This window comes from Malaclemys terrapin, chromosome 1, assembly GCF_027887155.1.
Source record: "Malaclemys terrapin pileata isolate rMalTer1 chromosome 1, rMalTer1.hap1, whole genome shotgun sequence".
NCBI lineage: Eukaryota > Metazoa > Chordata > Testudines > Emydidae > Malaclemys > Malaclemys terrapin.
Genome location: NC_071505.1, coordinates 98,337,706 through 98,357,419, shown reverse-complemented (window position 1 = coordinate 98,357,419; position 19,714 = coordinate 98,337,706). Strand labels below are relative to the sequence as shown.

The 19,714-nt window shown below is 41.8% G+C and overlaps 1 protein-coding gene across 1 annotated transcript in view; it reads left to right on the top strand.

The window, feature by feature from the left end:
- The window catches only part of POLR3B (RNA polymerase III subunit B), a 126,410-nt gene that overhangs the window by 77,351 nt on the left and 29,345 nt on the right, over window positions 1-19,714 (top strand). The window contains exons 20-23 of the mRNA XM_054032846.1: window positions 2,388-2,597; window positions 4,317-4,475; window positions 6,206-6,323; window positions 9,499-9,641. Coding sequence (XP_053888821.1) covers window positions 2,388-2,597; window positions 4,317-4,475; window positions 6,206-6,323; window positions 9,499-9,641 — 630 coding nt within the window. The remainder of the gene's footprint in view (window positions 1-2,387; window positions 2,598-4,316; window positions 4,476-6,205; window positions 6,324-9,498; window positions 9,642-19,714) is intronic.

Sequence of the window (19,714 nt, the reverse complement as noted above, 5' to 3'; positions counted from 1 at the left end):
GGAGTTAAAATTACCTTCTGGTGTGATGAAATACCAACTTTAAAGATAAGGAATATCCATTCCAAAAGAGAGCCATAATATTAATGCCCAGTAAATTTCCACTAGAATTTCCCAAGTTTTGTAAAGGTGTCACTCACAACTTTAGAAAACAAGGCATTTTCTCTCTGAACATTACTAAGATTGCAGGTATGTGGTTGGGCTGTGGTTGAACACCATAAACCTTGGCCTCTTTCTTGGTTTCCCTGGTTTGCCACTGGAACATAGCAGATATAGCCTATAACTTATAGTATAACATAACAAGAGAGCATAAAACCCTTAGGAGGTAGAGGTGAGGAACAATCTGTATGTGTTTCACAGCCACGATAAAAGTGTATTTCTCATTCAGGAACAACTTCCACTGAAGAATCGGGAACTGCATTTAGGATCACCTGAAAACTTAATTTGTTTGAGTAATAAGCTCCACAGATTCAGCTTGGCCTAGAAAAAAAAGATTATTCAGACAGAGGTGGAAATTAACATGAAAAGTTTTGAGTTTCTTTCATTGGGGGAAATTATCCCACTTCAGTTTTTCAAAGTGTAGGGAAGTAAGATGGAGTTGTCTGAAAAGTTGTCTCAGTGGGTAGGAACTTCAGAGTATGGACCATTCCATGGTGGTAACTGACAGGCCTGATTCTTTACCCAAGATGCAAGTGATGCTGAAGTATCCAGTTCTTCCCTTCCCCTCCCATTGCAAACTGAGGGAGGGAGGAACAGCCTCTGCCAAACTCCCCCAACAAATGGTGAATCACTCTTCTCCCCAAGAAGAAAGTAAATTGGTCACCAGTAAGATGCCAATGAAGCCATTTATCACCTGTGCCAAGTCCTCACTTGCACTCTGGGACGCTGTTCAGTATTGACACTCCAGAGCTTCACAGCCACTTTGCAGACTCCAGGAAAGAGCAAGAAATCAGGAGAGTTTGTGGGACCCAGCAAAGAGGGCTGCCATCTTCTGCTATAGTATTTCTCTGTCTCTCCCTCTGCCTTGGGAAGGGGACTGTGTTGGAAGTGTTTTGTGACAGTCAGTATAGCATCGAGGGGAGGGCAAACCTTGGGAGTTGACTATGACAGTTGCCGTTTTAGATACTTGTTTTATTGGTGTGGTTTTTTTTTGGGGGGGGGGGTAGTATTTTTCTCAAATACAGATACTTAGAAAGTGCAAGTATTTGTATATAAAGCATGTTTTTGTCATAACCCTAATAGCAGAATTGTGTTTTGGTGTATCGTTTGGCAGTCCAAAATCTTTGTGTTGCATTTCTTCTAACTGTAGCAACCAGTCCCCTTGAAATAACCGCAGGCAATGCAAATGTTTTGAAAACCTAGCCCCCGGGGCATAACTGCTAAATGTTTTTAAACATACTTTGTAAGTTAGTTCTTTAAGATCATAATTTATAAATGACCTGGAGACACAGCACAGGGCCTCGCCCAGCAAACAGTAGTAACATATGAGTGCTTTCACTATTGTTCTGCTACACAACAGTTTACGTTCCCCCGCTGGGTATTAATTATTTTTTCTTCACAGATTTCAGAAGACACTTCGGCAGTCTGGTGGGAAATGGCCAGAATCTCAGTATCAAGCTGGGAGGTCTATACAAAGTGTTGAATTCTGAACCGTAAATTTAAAAGTAATTTCATGTAAAAAGACAAATAGATGGAGGGTGAACTTCTACTGTAGTCCTACCAGCAGTGACTCCTCTGATAACTTCAGAAAGTAAATCTGTCTTGGCTGCTGTTAACTGCATGCTTTATTCACGCTTTCTGACATTCTAACACAGACCGTTGAACTAATTATTACCCAGAAAAGGAAGTAAATATGATGTGCAGTGCCCAGATGCTGATCCAAAGCCCCTTCAAAGTCAATGGGAGTCTTTCCATTTATTTTGATGGGCTGTGGATCAAGCCCACAGCCTCTCTCAACAACTGCAATTATTAAGAATTAACAGAAAACCGTGAAAATGAACTTGGCTTTTGTTAACTTATTCAGGGCTAGAAGTTTACCAACCTGCTCTAGTTCAGAGTAAAACAGTCCCTTACCTTGGGGTTTAGTTTGGGGGCTTTTGTTTTGTTTTGTTTGCTTTGATTTTTTGTTTGTTTTTAATTTATCAGGATTTTCTTGAGGATCTTAAAGCCATTTTAATTCTTTTTTTTAAATTTGAAGTTATTTCAGCACAATCTCTAATATGAATTGTAAGGTTTCTGGGGTTTTTTCCTGTTTCTTCTGAAGACCTTGCATTACCAGATATGTTACCTTCATTTGTGAAATTGGTTATTTTACATGTTGGTAAACATCTAAAATATTTCAAGTAGTAAAATAGAAGTTTTCATGGTATTGCTTTTGTTTTTAAATACAGGTACCATTGGATACAATCAACGGAACAGAATCGATACTCTTATGTATCTGTTAGCATATCCACAAAGGCCAATGGTTAAAACAAAAACCATTGAACTGATAGAGTTTGAGAAACTGCCAGCTGGACAGAATGCCACAGTTGCTGTGATGAGCTACAGTGGTTATGATATTGAAGATGCTCTTGTCTTAAACAAGGCTTCCTTGGACAGAGGTAAGAAGCAACTGGGCCTATTCTTTGTCACGTGTGTAAAGCAAGCACAATAACCTATGTTTTTATAGCATTACATGCTTATTGAATTAATATTGCCTAAATTATGAAGATTAAAACTTTTAAAATTAGGAAATCAACTTTGTAAAATGCTTTTTTTTCTATAAATATAGTGGGGGGGATGTCTGTGTGTACATATATATGTGCTTGAACATGGTGCATTTATGGTGAAATTACACAAAATGCTTGTTAACTATGAGTATAGGTATGATGAAAACAAATGACTGACTTTTGACCTTGAATAACAAAGGATAAGCTATCCTTTTTCAAAAATATTTGTCTTGCATAAAGTTTAATGTGTTAGATAATCTGTTGGTGTGGGGCTTGCTTTTTAGATGGTGACCTGGGCCTTTGTTTGAGCCTAACAGAGAGAAAAAAGTCTCATTATTTTCCCCAGTATTGAAAGCGGTAGATGAAATTAGACTTTTGAATGTATTCAGCAGAAAAAAGAGAGCATGTGTAATTTTATGTCATTATGAACTTAATGCTAGAGGAAAATAATGCCAGCAAACAAAATGGAGAAAAACAAATATCTACGTCCTCTTTAAAATCTACATAGTTCGGTCTGTTTTAAGTGGAAAAACATAGTTACCTTTCAATTAGTGTGTAAGTAAAATTTGTACTGCTGCCTGCTTTTAAACGTCACTCGTTTTGCACATATTCTTCAGCACTGTTTAGAATCAACAATAATTCTCACTTTGATTGAGTTAGTTTTAGTATCGGGTGGCCAAAACCAGACTCTTCCATTAGTTGATTCTGTCTCCCTTTTTACCCCTTCCTTAACACGCCTCCTGCTTGTTGCTAGGCAGCAATAATAGTATTCCTAGACATGTATCTTTGGCATTAATGTCTGCCGCACTTAATTTATGCCTTTCTTTCTGAAACAACAACAGGCATGATTTAAAACTGAATGTTTTCCTTTCTGGTAGACTGGTAACATTTACAGGGAAATCTAAAGACCATGTGATGCTTGTCAGGAATTACTTGACATAATCTAATGATATAGACGTACTGTAAATGGCTACAACTATCCTTCAGATAAAATAGAAGTTTACTAGAAGGCATTGCTCCTAGCTGACTATATTTCTGAATATGGGAATGACGGGCAAGATTTGTAAGCCAGCTATTGCTCCTGGGAAAAGTTTTCTAAAGAGCACACAGTTTTTCATCTTAAAAACATTTTTGTGGAGACATGTATAATTCAAACTTCCTTGTTTGTTTGTTTTTACTTAAAAAGAACATGGGGAGTACATGAAACAACACTAAATAGGCACTTTACTGTTGAGCAAACAGCTACCCCTGAAAGTTTTCAGTAAAATCTTTAGCTATCAGAACCACGAAAAGGAAAAGATGTGCCAAACTTCTCCTTTTAAATCTGCACAGCTTTAAAATTGGGCTATCATCGTCAAATGCCTTTGATATATCTGAAAATATAGCGTGTGATCCGATTTTAAATGGTCAGCTTCTTGAGGCCAAAGACTTCTGTACAATGCTGTACATACTGAAAGTGTTCTAAAAATAATCCTTTTTGGGGTTTTAGCTATTATGCATTTGTTTCCTGTATTTTTAGCTAAATTAACCATTTTTTATTTTCTTTTGAGAACTGCTTGATTTATAAAATAATTTCTGTACATTATTAATTTGAAAGAGGTTCTATTTTAGGATTTGGAAGGTGTCTTGTGTATAAGAATGCCAAGTGTACACTGAAGCGCTACACAAATCAGACATTCGACAAAGTGATGGGTCCAATGTTGGATGCAGCTACACGTAAACCAATTTGGCGTCATGAAATTTTAGATGCTGATGGTATTTGCTCTCCAGGTATATAAAACGTTCTACCAATAATGATATTTGAATTGTCTTTGGTAGGAGAAATTAGCATTCATTTTTTTATAAATTGCTTTTTTAAATTAAATTAAATTAATGGAGATATCCTATCTCCTAGAACTGGAAGGGACCTTGAAAGATCATTGAGTCCAGCCCCCTGCCTTCACTAGCAGGACCAAATACTGATTTTGCCCCAGATCCCCAAGTGGCCCCCTCAAGGATTGAACTCATAACCCTGGGTTTAGCAGGCCAATGCTCAAACCACTGAGCTTTTATTATTTCATATTTCTTAGAGTACTATGTCTTCTTAGTGGACATTAGAAAGCAGAAATGGTTATAGTTAAGAAAATAAGCTGGTATCTGTGACTGTATTTTTTTTTAATATGCAGGATGAAAATGAAGCTCTAAATTTTAAATAAAAATGTCTGTATTTTGACACCTTAGCAAATGATGAAACTATATTGTTAAAACAATTATCTCTCACTACTTGTTTTCTTCCTCTTAATTTTCCTAGTCTTCTCATCTGGAATGTTATTGAACTTTTACTATTTAAGTCTCTCTTCTGTCATTACATATTTAAAACGCATCCCTTATGATTTTTGCGTGTATCATCTCTACAGCTACCAACATGTGCAAACAATTAGTAAGGATACTTGGGGAGAGAAAAGAGACTCCTTTTAACTCTCTAAAAGTATGTTTTGGCAGGACAGAGTGGGAAAAGGTTAAATATACCTTTATAATTAACAATGCAGATACATATACCTATATAAGACTGGTCCAGCCAATATTGGGGGGGTCTTTTAGTTAGGAAGTAGCCTAAAAGTCTGTTGGGATCCAATGGTAGAACAATTATAAAGGCCACTACATTTAATTTCAGCACTGAAGCCCTGAAGGAAATTTTATTCTAAAAATGGACCAGTTATTCTTTTTAAGGGCATTGGAATATTTTTAAGCTCTCAAAATGTTCCTGCTTTCCCTGGTAACTTAAAAGTATTGGGATAGAGAGGATTGTAGCTGGCTCCAAATGTAAAGCCTTGTCTATAATGGCTAGCCAAATCCAGTTTAAACTAATTTAGCCTGAACAGTCAACAAACATTAATTGAGCTTCAGTGCAGATGAGGGCTAAAACATTGATGCCTGCCAATGGGCGTGCTGCAAACTTGGTTGTTCTTTTTTAAATGAAGTGAGTGAAAGAGTGGAAGGAACAGGAAGAAGCAGGTAAAGGCAGAGGGGGCGGGGAGAAGGTAACAGTGGTGTCGTCATATGTAATTTTCTTTAGAGAATTATGAAAGTGCCCAAAGTACAGAGATCAGCTACCAAAACATATCAGTTTTACTCCTGCTAATATAAAAAAGAAATACAGGTGTAGAGGAGTTGCAGTGTTTTAATGGAGGATTCCCACCAGATCATCTTAGATATTTTCTTGTGTCCCTAGTACCCTGACATGTGAAGTGGTTATCAACTTAAAATCAACTTGAGTTCCTTTTTTGGTAGGTCCTAGTTTGATTCCTCTATTAGGATATGTCTCTTACGCCAATGCATTACAAATATAACAGACCTCATTTCCTGTGCACCTTGCTCAATTCATCCTTTCCCAGTGTACTTGTCATTTTAAATGTTATAAAATGTATTTCTGAATATATGTAGAAGGTCAAAAATACTAGCATGATGCTTGTGGGTTTTTTGTTTTATTTATTATTTATTTATTTATTTTCTATTGTTAGGTGAAAAGGTAGAAAACAAACAAGTGCTTGTGAACAAGTCAATGCCAACTGTGACCCAGACTCCTCTGGAAGGAAGTAATGTTCCTCAACAGCCACAGTATAAAGATGTACCAGTAACGTATGTCACACTACAATCTCATACTTTAAAATCTACAAGTGAGGAAAGGAAGGACAGGTAGCAGATGCTCAGCACTGGAAAAGTAAAAGGCATAAAATTTCCTTAGAAGTTAGATTCAGTACCATGGGCCAGACTTTTCACAGATTTTTAGGTGCCTAAAGATGCAGATAGGCACCTAGTGGGATTTTTCAAAAGCGCCTAGACACTTAACCCCTATTGATTTTGACAGAAGGTGGGTTGGTCATCAGGGCCTCTCCCAGATGACACCCTAAGAGGAGGAGCTGGGCCCCCAAGGTTCAGTGTTTGGGGGTGGGCAGAGTCACAGGTTGGGGACATGGGGGTGACAGAGAAATATGAGGACACTGGTGTGAGAGGTTAGAGGTACATGCAAGGGCAGGGCTCACATGGGTAGCCGCACAGTGAGCAGGAAGCAGCTGCTCCCCAGCCACTTCAGAGAGCAAAGGAGTGAGTGCTTTACTAGTGTTCAACCCTCTGTTTACCCAGGTTGGCGGTGTGGGACGGTGCTCTGCCTGCTACACAGACTGATAGAATGAGCTGTCAGCCTGTGTAGCAGCTCTAATTAGTCGTCTTCCCCCAGGAGGTGAGTGAATGGGGAAGGACAGCCAGTTTCCCCATAGAAGGGTCTGAAAACCTATAGTCTACAGGCAAACAGGCACCGCTAGCATGTCTGTGTACCATAAGAGGAGACCCTCAATCCCAAGATGGCTGAGAGGTCCTGTTGACCTTTTAGGTTAGCTTATATGATTCAGATGGTATTTGGTATTTCACCAAAGCAATTCTCCTTTTCTCTCTGCTCTACCATGTCGAACTACTTTTCTCTAATCTCTCTGCATTCTCCTTCCATGTAAACTTTAAGTTGCACCATCAAAGCAATCGATAGTTCATGTCCTAGTAAATCTTTGATTCATCATCTTCTACACTCCCTGCCGTTCTCTCTCTATCCTTGATTCTTTCTTCCCCACTGCCCCTTATGTCTGGAGCAGCTTCCCAGTTAGTATATGCAAAGGACCCTCACTCTTGTTTCTTCATTTAAAAAAGAATAAGCCAAACTCAAAAACAGTTTGTTCCTTGATTCATTTCAATTATAATGCCCTACCTCTCATATTTTACTAATATATCTACTCCTGGGGGAATTCTGTGCCACTGTGCATGCACAGAATTCACATCCCCTGCAGATTTATTTGCTTCCCTGCAGAAAAATGACTTTCTGACAGGGAAGCAAAGGGAAGCTGCAAGAGCAGTTATGCACCACTCCCTAGCTGCATAGGTACATCATTTCATGTGCCCAGAGCAGCCGGTGGAGAGGTAAATCACCATGGGGCTGGGGACACCCCAGCCAGTGGCTCCTACCCTGAGCCAGGATCAGCTGCTAGTCCCTGCTGGGCTGGAGGTAGGGGAGGACGGGATTTCCTCTTCCCCTGCAAGGAGTGGCTGGGACTGTGTCAGACCGACCCCCCAGAAACCTCCCCCAGCTGCAGGAAGCTCAGCATCCTCCCCTGCTTCCTTCACCCATCGCTCCCCAGTTGTGGGGGGAGGGATCACTGTACCGGGAGTTGCTCTCCCAGCCACCCAACCCCTGTGCATCTGGACCCCCCCCTATCCAGACACCCCTGCCAAGCCTCACCCTGTATACCCAGTACCCCCCTAGCCCTCTATACCTGAACCCCACCCTACTGAACCTCAACCCCTGCCTCTGGACCCCCATCCCTGCACCCAGACCACCCCCCATTAAGCTTCCTGCACTCAAACCCCCAACCTGATGACCCTCACTTCCCTGCACCACCCTGAGCCTCCACATCCAGACCCCCATGCCACTGACCCCTATCTAGCTACACCCCAGATCCCCACCAAGTCCCACTCCCCTGCTGAGACCCCCATATCCGGACCCTTTCGCTGAGCCCCAACCACCTTCACCTGGAAACCCCTGCAGAGTCCCGTTCCCACTGCACCTGAAACACCCCCTCTCCCCCACAGGCCTCTGTGCATCCAGATCCCCCCCACACCTAGATCCCCCACTGAGCTGCCTGCACTCAGATTGTCCCACACACAGCCCTCTCACCCCACACCTGGATCCCCCCTATGCTGAGCCCCTTCAGACTTGGATCCTGCCTGGCTGAGCATGCCTGCCCCACACCTGGTGCAGAGGGGCAGGCCCCAAGATGTTTCTGGGGCAGGCCCAGTCTTGTGCTGTGTCAGGGTCAGGTACAGCCTCACCGCTGAGTCCATGTCCCAGGGGTGGTGGGGTTGCAGGGTGATCTCCCACCTTCATGCAGCCAGTGGCCTGTGCTCTCCACTGCATGCTGGAGCCTCTGCATTTATTTATTGACCAATAAAACTTGCAGAATTTTGCATTACTTTAAAATATTGTGTGCATAATTTTAATTTTTTTTACACCATTTTTAATTTTTTGGTTTAGAATGCCCTCAGGCGTATATATCACGTAGTATTTCTGCCCATGTACTAGTATCCATTGAGACTGGCACCTGTTATTTGATACAACTCTCCTTATGCATAGTGCGGGGCAAAATGGAAATAGTCTATTGTTTTTTCATTATTTATTTAACAAACACAACTAGAAATAGTTGACATTTGAGTGAGGGATATTGGTGACTTAATTTTTGTTCTCTGCTCTCAATTTATTCCCTGACTTCCTTATTGCAAATATAAACCTGTAATTTGGTTTGGGCAGTTGTTGATTCTTATGGAAAATCCAGCAATGTACAATATATAAAGAGACTTTATCAGGAAGAGGCCATCAGACTATGCCCGCTGTCTTGTATTTGACCTTAATCCCACCTTCTTGCTCTTTTGCTATGAGTTTTTAATCCCTCTGTTTTCCGGGAATACATCCATCTTTTGAATTCTATATTACAATTTTGCTTCAGTGGTCTTCCATATACATACCACCCACAAAATTTACATTTACAGTCAGAAACCTGCTGATCTATAAATTTCTCTTCATAACTTCCACTTGGTTCTATGTGCATATAAATTTAAATGGTGTTTTTAGGGTGACCATATGTCCCAATTTTATAGGGACAGTCCCACTATTTGGGGCTTTTCCTTATATTGGTGCCTATTATCCCCCCACCCTCTGTCCTGATTTTTCATACTTTCTATCTGGTCACCCTAGGTGTTTTTGTCTCTCTATTAGATACAAAGGTGCAACTGATTCATATATTGAGAAAGTAATGATCTCTTCAAATGCAGAGGATGCTTTTTTGATCAAAATGTTGTTGAGACAAACTAGACGTCCAGAAATTGGAGATAAATTTAGCAGTCGTCATGGACAAAAAGGTAAGTCTTTTTATTAAAATGTATAATGGTAATTAGATGTTATGGAAGCTTTTATATCTTCTCTTCAAATGATATGAGTATGTAATAAAGTGTGGTTTGAATTTTTATGGACTGAGACGGACTTAGATCAGGTCTACACTACAAACTTACCTTGGTATAACTGTGTCGCTCAGGGGTGTGAAAAATCCACACCCCTGAGCGACTCGGTTATACTGACCTAATCCTCGGTGTAAACAACACTGTGTCTCCCATTAACACAGCTACCACCTCTCATGGAGGTGAATTAACTATGGAGGAAGATCTCCCATCAGCATAGTCAGGGCCAGCTTTAGGTACTGCAGGGCCCGATTCGAAAGAGCTGCCGCCGAAGACAGCGTCGGGACTTCGGCAGCAGCTCAATTGGCGGCCGGGGCCTTCGGCGGCACGGCGGCGGAGGGTCCTTATGGACGTTGCGGGGCCCTCTTAGGGGCGTGGGGCCCAATTCGGGGGAATCGGGTGAATCGCCCTAAAGCCGGCCCTGAGCATAGTAGCATCTTCACTGTAGAGCTACAGCAGTGCAACTGCTGCAGCATTTTAGGTGTAGGCCTGCCCTTAATCAAAAAAGAGCTTTCCCGTTTCCTGTTCTCATTAGGTCAGTTTGCGAGGCCTGTTGTACAAATGTTACTGCTAGAAAAACATATATTCTCACATAGTCTGTTGAGATTGCCTAATTTAGTAACTGTATGGGAGGAAGTGAGGAAGGAGGTCAATGGAAGTCAACATCCTTCAGGCTCATAACGTTGGTTATGCTTGAGTCACCATTCGTAACCAAGAAAGAGGATGGGGAGAATTCTCTTTTAAGGATGTGTGGTTTTAGTCATGTTACTAAGTTTGTCGTGGGTTATCCAGACAGAGATTGGAGAGGAAGTCAAAAATTCAATTCTGAATGGACAGACAGGGTCAGGGATGGAGAGGTATATCGGAGAAGCATCAGCATGGAGGTAGGTGACCAGATGAGGTCACTCCAGGCCAGGATGTAGAGGGAGACATTGACCAAGAATAGAGTTCTGAGGTGCACCAACAGAGACCAGAAAGGGGGAGGAGAAGTACCCCCACAGGACGTACTAAGGTCCTAATCTTGGAAAGGACTGAACACCTCCGGAGAGCACTGGATGTCCTCAACTCCTTTTAAAATTAATGATTGTTAAGGATAGTCAACACTTTCAAGGGAGCTGCTCAGCCACATGCAGGATTGGACATGAAAGGAGTAGTCAGGGATAGAATGAGAATCGGGGGCTTGATCCTATGTGCATTGAAAGCAATGGCAAAAGTTCCCTTAATGGCGCTGAATCAGGCCTCGGAGAGTACAGTTTCTGAAGCTTGGGGAGCAGAGAGTTTCAAGGGAGAGGGAACAATCAACTGTAAACTGCTTTTAAAATCAATTTCAACCCATTTGACCCCACAATGAGACAATGTGTGCTTGGAATAAATTTTTACTTGGAGATATAATCTATTCTGCTGCAAATATAGAATTTTATTGATTATTCAAATAGCCATGGGTATGACTGTAGTTAGGGTTGCAAATACTACTTTATTGTGAGTGCTATACTAGTCCTGACATACTGTAACTTTGTTTAATTTTTTTTCATCTTATTTTGGCTTGAGAACATTCCTACTCAATTTCATGCCAGAGGAGGGTGTGTGGAGGGCAAGGGGTGTTCATTTGTTTATAAAATTTGAAGCAAATTGGCCAGGCCAGTTTGCTTCAAATTTTAAAGATATTTGACCTTAAAATCCCACTCTGATCACTTACCATGTACGCCCCCTTTCACTTATTATGTGAATTTAGCTGCTACCATTTCAAGAACCACCAGAACTAAAATTCAGTGCTGCCTGACATCTGAGAAATTGAAACCCCAGCATTCAAATGATGTAAAGCATTAATCTCTCAACTCCAGCAGCCCATGAGTCACTATCTGCTAAAATCACATCTAGAGCAAAATGGAATGGGGAGGAATATAGTGATTGCTACAGCTGTGTGAATAATGGAGGAATCTGTTGAATCTGACACTTTCAAATATATTTGTCCAAGGTTAGGTGAATGTTACATGACCAGTTCTAATTATTGCATGAACTAAGGATCAGTGTCTCACAATCTGAGGCCTATCTTTGCTAGGACTCTGGACTCCTCTTAGTCAGGCTTCAGGCCAGGATATGGTAGAGAGAGAGCACTTTTTGCTCCAATGGATGACTTCCTGCTGTCCTTAGACAAGGGAAGTATGTTCATACTCTTCCTGCTCAACCTCTCTGCAACATTTTATATTATTGATTATTATCAAATCACCCTCTGCCACCTTCAAGAGGCTTCAGGTGAATCAAAACTCACTATAATGGCTCATATCTTTGCCCTCAGACTGAACACAAAGGGTTGTTGGGGACAAGAGTTCCTCGTTAGCTCTAGTCCTCTCATGTATGCAGTCCCATCAGTATGAGTCCTCTCTCTCTATTATTCTACATCTGTATAAAGGCCTTGGGAGAGCCAGATGACCTGGGCTGAATGACAACAATATGCGCACAACATCCAGTTATATCGCTTTCTCGGTGTCTACCTGAATCAATAAGTGGATGAAGAGCATCTGGCTAAAGTTAAACCCAGACAAGAGTGAGGTGATGTTAGTGAAAAGGAAAACACTTCAAAGAGCTTGTCTCTTTTATATATATTTCACACTACTGATGACTTCTTTCCTCAGAGCAGGCAGGCAGTCCATAGGCTTGGGGTCCTTTTGTACCAGTCAGTGCTACTGGATTATCGAACCAATCATGGCAGCAAAAAAATGCACATCTGGTATCCATGGCCAAACAGACCACTTCTCCCCATCCTACCAGACGTGGATTTGGCCACAGTCATCCACACACTTATGACCTCCAGGTTTGACTACTGGAACTGCAGCAGCCTGTCTGCTTAGCAGTGCAGGCTGCCATGATCACATCACCCTAGTCCTTCCACTCTCTGCACTAGCTCTCCATTGAATACAGTCCAATACAAGCTCTCTTCCTATTCAAAGCCCTTTGTGGGGTTAAACATGGCTACCTAAGAGATCACCTCTTCCTCCGTGTCTGTGTCCCCTCTTGACAGGTGCATTCCATCAGAACCCTTACACTCAGGCTTATAAGACAGGAGATGGCGTTTTCACAGAAGCTGGGTGTAGGCTTTGGTACTCCCTCTCACGAGAGATGAATGACCACGGGCCTCACTAAATACAGGAGTAAAGGCAGAACTCCAGTCCTTTTGAATTGTCTTTCCCTCAATAATGTCTACACCGTATTCTCAGATACTTACCCACCTACCTGCACAGATGCAAAATTAATCCAGTTTTTTCTCTGACAGGCTGGGAAGGAAGCAAGAGCGGGATTTAAAAATAGAAATAGCAGTAAATGGGAGTTCCTGGATTCTATGGTGGTAGGGGTTATATCGGTACATAAATAAACCAATGCAAATTCCTTAAACACCAACTAACTTTTCTCAGTTTTAATCCTGGTCCTATGATTTACAATTAAAAATTGTTTATCCCTCGTCAATAAATGATCAGTAATGTTCATAAGCTGAGGATTCCCTAACTCCTGTACAAGTAAATCTGAAACTTCAAATTTCTTTTGCACTTGTTTTTATGAAGTGGAGAAACTTAGCAAACGTAACTGAAACTCAGTGATGTTTCTGTGTGGGTTAGCAATTTTGGCTGCATGTAAAGATGTAAGAAGCTTTGAAAGGCCATTGGTTACTGACTTGCACGTAACCTGTTGCATTCTGAGGAAATCCTGTTTTATTTATTTCTATCTCTAAGGCCTGGTCTACACTACAGTTAGGTCAGCATAAGTCCCCTTTCATCAACTTAATTGTGCATGTGTCTACACTTAAATTTGTCTCCCACTGACGTAAGCTCGCTATTACACTAACATAGGCAATGTACTGAGTTAGACAAAATGCCTCTGTAGATACTGTAATACCTGCGTTGACCTGAACAGTCTTTTGGCAGCTATCCTATAATGCCTGACACACTGGTCACAATTGTGAACTCCATTGCTCAGGGGTCTTACAGAAGGCACGCCCCCCTGCCCCCCTTTAAAGTCCTGCACACTTTTGAAATGCCTTTTCCTGGTTATCCAGCTTGGTGAGCACACCTAGCAGCTCTCCATTGTTGTGTGCAACTGTCCAGCTGACCATGCCGGCTACTCACTCCAGATGTACTTAGGCTTGGAGTAGACAGGAAGTACAGTAGAACCTCAGAGTTATGAACTCACCAGTCAACCACACGCCTCGTTTGGAACTGGAAGTACATGATCAGGCAATAGCAGATGGTTAAAAGCAGCATTTTTCTTCTCCACAGTGAAGTTTCAAAGGTATATAAAGTCAGCGTTCAGTTGTAAACTTTTGAAAGAACAAACACAATGCTTTGTTCAGAGTTACAAACATGAACTTTTTTAAGCTCTGCTCCATAAATTTGTTAAAGTTTTTAATGTATTTTCTTTTAAGTTGCACACAACTTTTTTTGAAGAGTTTTTGTCACTCAGTAAAACTCTATTGTTTGGAAATAATTCACTTTTATTAGTTCCCAACATGCTGTAAAATGGCTGGTGGTGTTGAAAGCACCCACCTACTTGAGATTATACACTTTGATACAACTCCTATGTACAGCAACCACCACAAAATTAATAGGTGCGTTGTCAGTGCTGCGTTCACCAAGCACCAAAGATAGATTCAACTAGTGGTTTAGCAGGTGGAGAATGATGTGCACACAGTTCCCAACAGGCCATCAAAAAGCAGGGCCAGTTAGAGCACAATACACCACTACACATTACTGTGGCTCGCTGTTAAAGTGCTCTTTCAAAACCTCCCTGAGCCGGATAGCTTCACACTGAGTTCTTCTCATAGTTCTTGTAACTGGCTTTTCAAACTCAGCAGACAGTTGATCCACCTTCACCCCAGCAGCAACTTTTCCCCATTTGCTTCATGGATACTGTACAGGACACAACAGGCAGCTATAACCATTGAGATGTTTTTCTCAGTGAGATCCAATTTTGAGTAAACACCAACATCCCTTCAATCTACCAAAACACATTCAACTGTCATTGTGCACCTGCTGATCCGGTAGTTGAATCTTTCTTTGGTACCGTCAAGGTGGCCAGTGTACTTCATGAGCCATGGGAGTAAGGGATAGACTAGATCCCCCAGAATCACTTCTGGCATTTCAACAATGCCAATAGTAATGGACTGGTCGGGAAAGAAGGTCCAAGGTTGTAGCTTAAGAACACAGGTCTGTTCAGAAAAGTTGCAATCATCAGGCACCTTCCCTGACCAACCAACATCGATGTTGATGAAATGTCCCTGGTGATCCACAAATGTTTGAATAACCCTGGAAAAGGACCCCTTTCTGTTGATGTACTCTGTGGCAAGGTGGTCTGGTGCGAAAAATAGGGATGTGTTCCCACCGCAGTTTGGGAGCCCCATTGTTGCAACTCCATCCATTATGTCCTGCACATTGCCGAGAGCCTGAGTCCTGCATGTGATGGGGTGTTCAGCCCACACCGGAGTGGAAGGGGTTAACGGAGGCCTGATTGGCCTGCCATACCCCATCCCAGAAAGGAGCAGAGGAGGTGAGTCCGCCAAGCAGCTTAGAGAGGCTACGCAAGAAACAGCCAATTGGAACAAGGCTGCACGAAGCAGCCAATCAGGGCCCAGTGGACTAGTGCAAAAGGAGCTGCAGGGCAGACCAGGGTCAGTTGCTGTAGGGAGCTCAAGGAGTGAAGACTGTGTTCCTAGCAAGCTGCAGCAAGAGTAGCACCTTGGATAGAACAGTTGCTGTTAGGGACTGGGGAAGCAAGAGGGAGCTCCTGGCTGGCTGCTAGGACTTGCTGGGTGAATGACCTGAGGAAAGGGTGAAGAAGGTGCTGGGGCTGCAGAGAAGTGGCCCAGGGAATTGAAGCAGCATTGAACGAAGTTAGAGATGCAGCAGGAGGCTATCTACAGGTTCCCTGGGTTGGGACCCAAAAAACTGGGTGGGCCCGGGTCATTCCCCCCTCCCCCAGTTCGCCAGTGGTGGACAGTATACCTACCCCCGGAAGTGGGAAACACAGATTGTGACCTGGCCAGAGGGCCAGGTTATGAAGAGGGTGCTGCCGTACTTGGACTTAAGCCGGTGTGCAGGCGGAGAAGACGATGGGAGAGGCACCACCAGGAGAGGGTGCACGGCTGGCAGAGCTAATCCCTGTGACAGCCAGCAGGAGGCACCGCTGTGGTGGGTGGACACTATCACACAGGAGATGATTAATAGCCCCACACAGTTGCATGACATCAACCCCCACGGTGAGCGCAGGTCTCATCCTGGTGTCCCTGCGCTGGAGGGCTGGGATGAGCTCAACACACAAATCCAGGAATGTGGCCTTGTGCATCCAAAAGTTCTACAGCCACTGCTCATCAGCCCAAGTTCGCATTCTGATGCAATCCCACAGTGCTTGTTTCTCAGGCCCAGAAGAGGCACTCCACCATATACAGCTGCTCCATGAATGCCACCACCAATCTTGAGTTGGTACTTGCTATGTCCCAAGCAATCTGACCTCCAGGAAATCCTCATGTTCTCTGAAGCTCTTCTTGTGGCTCAGCAAATACTGGAGGATCATGCATCCTGTGCTTGCAGCACTTATGATTATAGAGTAGATCTGTGCAAGCTCTATGCTTCTGTCAGCAATGGTGGACAATGCCAAGTCCCATGTGGGGTTGTGGGATTTTCAAAATAAGCATGAAAATTATGGGATAGGAATGACACTATGGGGTGGAGAAAGTTGTGTGCTGGGAAGTTAACCCCTTGCTGCCAGTCACCCCTGTGCAACTCATTGCTGCCCCACCATGTATTCCTGAAACCCCAAAAGACAGTGCACTGGACGGTAGCGGGTTGCACATTGGGATACCTACCCATGGTGCATAGCACTATGCATTGAAACAAGCACTTCTGGTGAATGTGTACAGTGCCCACGCAAGGAGCCAAGTGTGCACATGCACAAGCAATATACTAACTGCAGCAGATTTATGCTAATGTAACTTTTGGTGGCAAAAGTTTGTAGTGTAGGCAGATGTGTCCTAAATTAAACAGAATAGAAGGATTCCTGTTAGCATGGCTCTAATGACCTTTTTCTTAGCAGAGAGGAGTTTGCCCTGGTAGACTTAATTTTCAAGATGGCTTTTAATCCCAAAGTGGAAAGCATCTAAATCTTCTGGATTCCCTTGTTAGCTTTCCATGATGACTCCATTAACACTATTGGAAAAAACAGTCATTCGAAGCATTAGGAAAGTAAAGCGCCAGCAAGGAAGATTTATATTGTACTGCCAAGTATAAACCTTGGTTTTCCTTTGGGCAAACTCCAGGTTAGTCTCCAATTTTATTTTTGACTGTTGCCCTATAAATACAGTTTTAATAACGGAAGGGGAGGTCATTAGCTTCAAAAGTAAACTTCAAGGCACTCGCTGTGTCACTGTTTAGTGTAAAAACAGCTACAGTTCAGTAGGTGAGATGCCTTCTATAGAACCTCCTTCAAAGAAGCTTCCTGTGTAGTCTTTCAAATGATGTTCAGATGTTTCACAAAATTTAAGGATGTTGTGCAAGATTTCTTTTTTTTTTTTTTTAAAATAGCTTTTCAAGGCAGAGGCCATGTCTTTGTGTGGGGGTTTTTTGGGTGTTGTGGTGTTTTGGATTGTGTTAAGTGCTGTACAAACAAAACAAGACCTGCTCCTGACTGTGATCTCTGAGAGCTGTAGTTACATAAATATTAAATAATAATATTGTTAGTATTTGGTAGTATAAAAAATATAGTCTGCACATTGTAATAGTAACTTCATTAGGTGCCTAACCATCATAGATGCTCCTGGACACCTTACATAAAAGATTAGAACAGGTAAAAATATTTAACCTCTGGCAAAATCATAACACTTTGGCATGAGCCATTGATGTGCATTTTCTGAAATAAAATATTACTTTAATCTGATTTAAATGGACCTGATTTCATTGTTCTCCAGAGATCAAAAATAAAGGTATTCTACAGAAGTAGAGAGAACTTGTACCACTTCTACCTCTACATGCTGCAACCTCCAAAAACCCTATATTCTCTGACTTCAGAGAGCAAGTTGCTTTGCAGGGAAACTAAATGCTCAGTAACTTATGCATTAGTTTGTAGCTCCTTTTAAGGTCCTATGTGCAGACCTCTTATTGGCTCTCATGCTCTTAGTACATCACATATGCTGTTAGTGACTTTGCACTCATTATTGAAAATCACTAGGGAATGATGCTTAGAGAACAGGAGCCTGACTGTGTGTTCTCAAGTATTATGCAATTTTCTAAAGTGTTTAATACTTGTAATACATTTATCTCTCCTCTTAAAAATAATTAAAAACCCTTTGGAAACCTCATAGTAGCGGAGAAGCTATCCTACATTTTATAGGCCGCATCCAGAATTGTCCACTGGTAGGTCACACACAACTGGAATCAGTGATTCACAGAATGTCTCCACTTCAGGGCCTGGAATAAAACAACAACAAAGTTTAAAACTTACTTATGCTAAATTCCCCTTTACCCAGATTGTTTAAATCATATTGGAAGCTTTCAACAAACTTTAAAATTATTAGAAACAATTCCTGTTAGTCTGTTACAAATATTCAGAGTCTCTACAGAACGTGCTCATTCTATACGCCCCCTAAATCTCTTATCAGTGTTTTGTCAGGGTGTAGTCTTAACACAGTTTTGAAGGAATCAAGAGAACTTTTAGGATACATATAGTTACTGTTATTCATTGCACTTTACTTGATCTACCTGTAAGAAATTATCATTAATAAGGAGAGAGAATTTAAAAGGATGGAAAAGAGAAGACTTGGCTGTGTGGGGGAGAGAGAGAACACGTATTTTTAGGTACACAAAAGCTAAGAAAAAATTGGAAGACATCAGAGCAAGCTGGTGTCCTGTGGCAGGCAAAGGCATAACTGGACATCAACATTAATGCTTAGCCATAAACAATGATTGAACAGTAACTGGAGAAAGGCATGCTGAGGGAATCATAAGTCTTTCTTTCATCAGCTGTTTTAAAATGTTGCTAGCATCATGATTCTCTGACATCAAAAATAGGGGTGGTGCAGTCAGAGTGGAAGAAAATCATTAAAATGGAAATTAAGGTTACCAAAAATCCAGTAAATCTTCTCAGTAATGCTTTTAGATAAGTGACCTCTAGTTGGACATCTCTGAATTTGTCACTAGCTTATAACAAAAAGAACAGGAGCATCCGAAGAAGTGGGCAGTAGCCCACGAAAGCTTATGCTCTAATAAATTTGTTAGTCTCTAAGGTGCCACAAGTACTCCTGTTCTTTTTGCGGATACAGCCTAACACGGCTGCACTCTGAAACCTAGCTTATAACAATTAACTCTAGTTCTCTCCACTTCCTTTTTGAATACAGCTAGTTACCTACCTCACAAATTAGCATACACTTAACTTGTTACAAGACACCAGGCAGGCTTTGCCAAGATCCTCCAAAAAGCAGACCATCCTCCAAATCCTGTGCAGCAAGTGAATTAACTTTTTGTTTTGTTTATATTAACAGTTTTTCTTGATTCAGTGAGAAGGACATTGTTTAAAGCTCTGCATTGTCAGTTTCTCCTCTAAAGTCTTCTCACCTCTTGAAGTGTAGGTGGAGATAAATTGAAGCAACTCATGTGTAATGATGCTTTTAAACATCTAAATAAGCAGAATGAGATCAGGAGAGCCACATTTTCAAGTGACTTCACATTTTCTATATTCTTGTGGAATGAGATCTGTAGTTTAAACGCAAGAAAATAAAGGCTTAAGAAAATTGGACTGCAGCTAGGAAAAAGTGGAGTAAAATCTCTCAAATCCTCTTCCAAAAGGTATGCTCCAAGAAGAGGCTACTAGGCAAGCTTAATGGAAGGCTTTCTAGGTCTCTCTCATAATTTAGATATATGCTACCAGGTTTTGCCTTGCTGCCTTTTTCATGTCCTTCTCTCACACTCATTTCAATGCCTACTTGGCCTGGGATACCACTA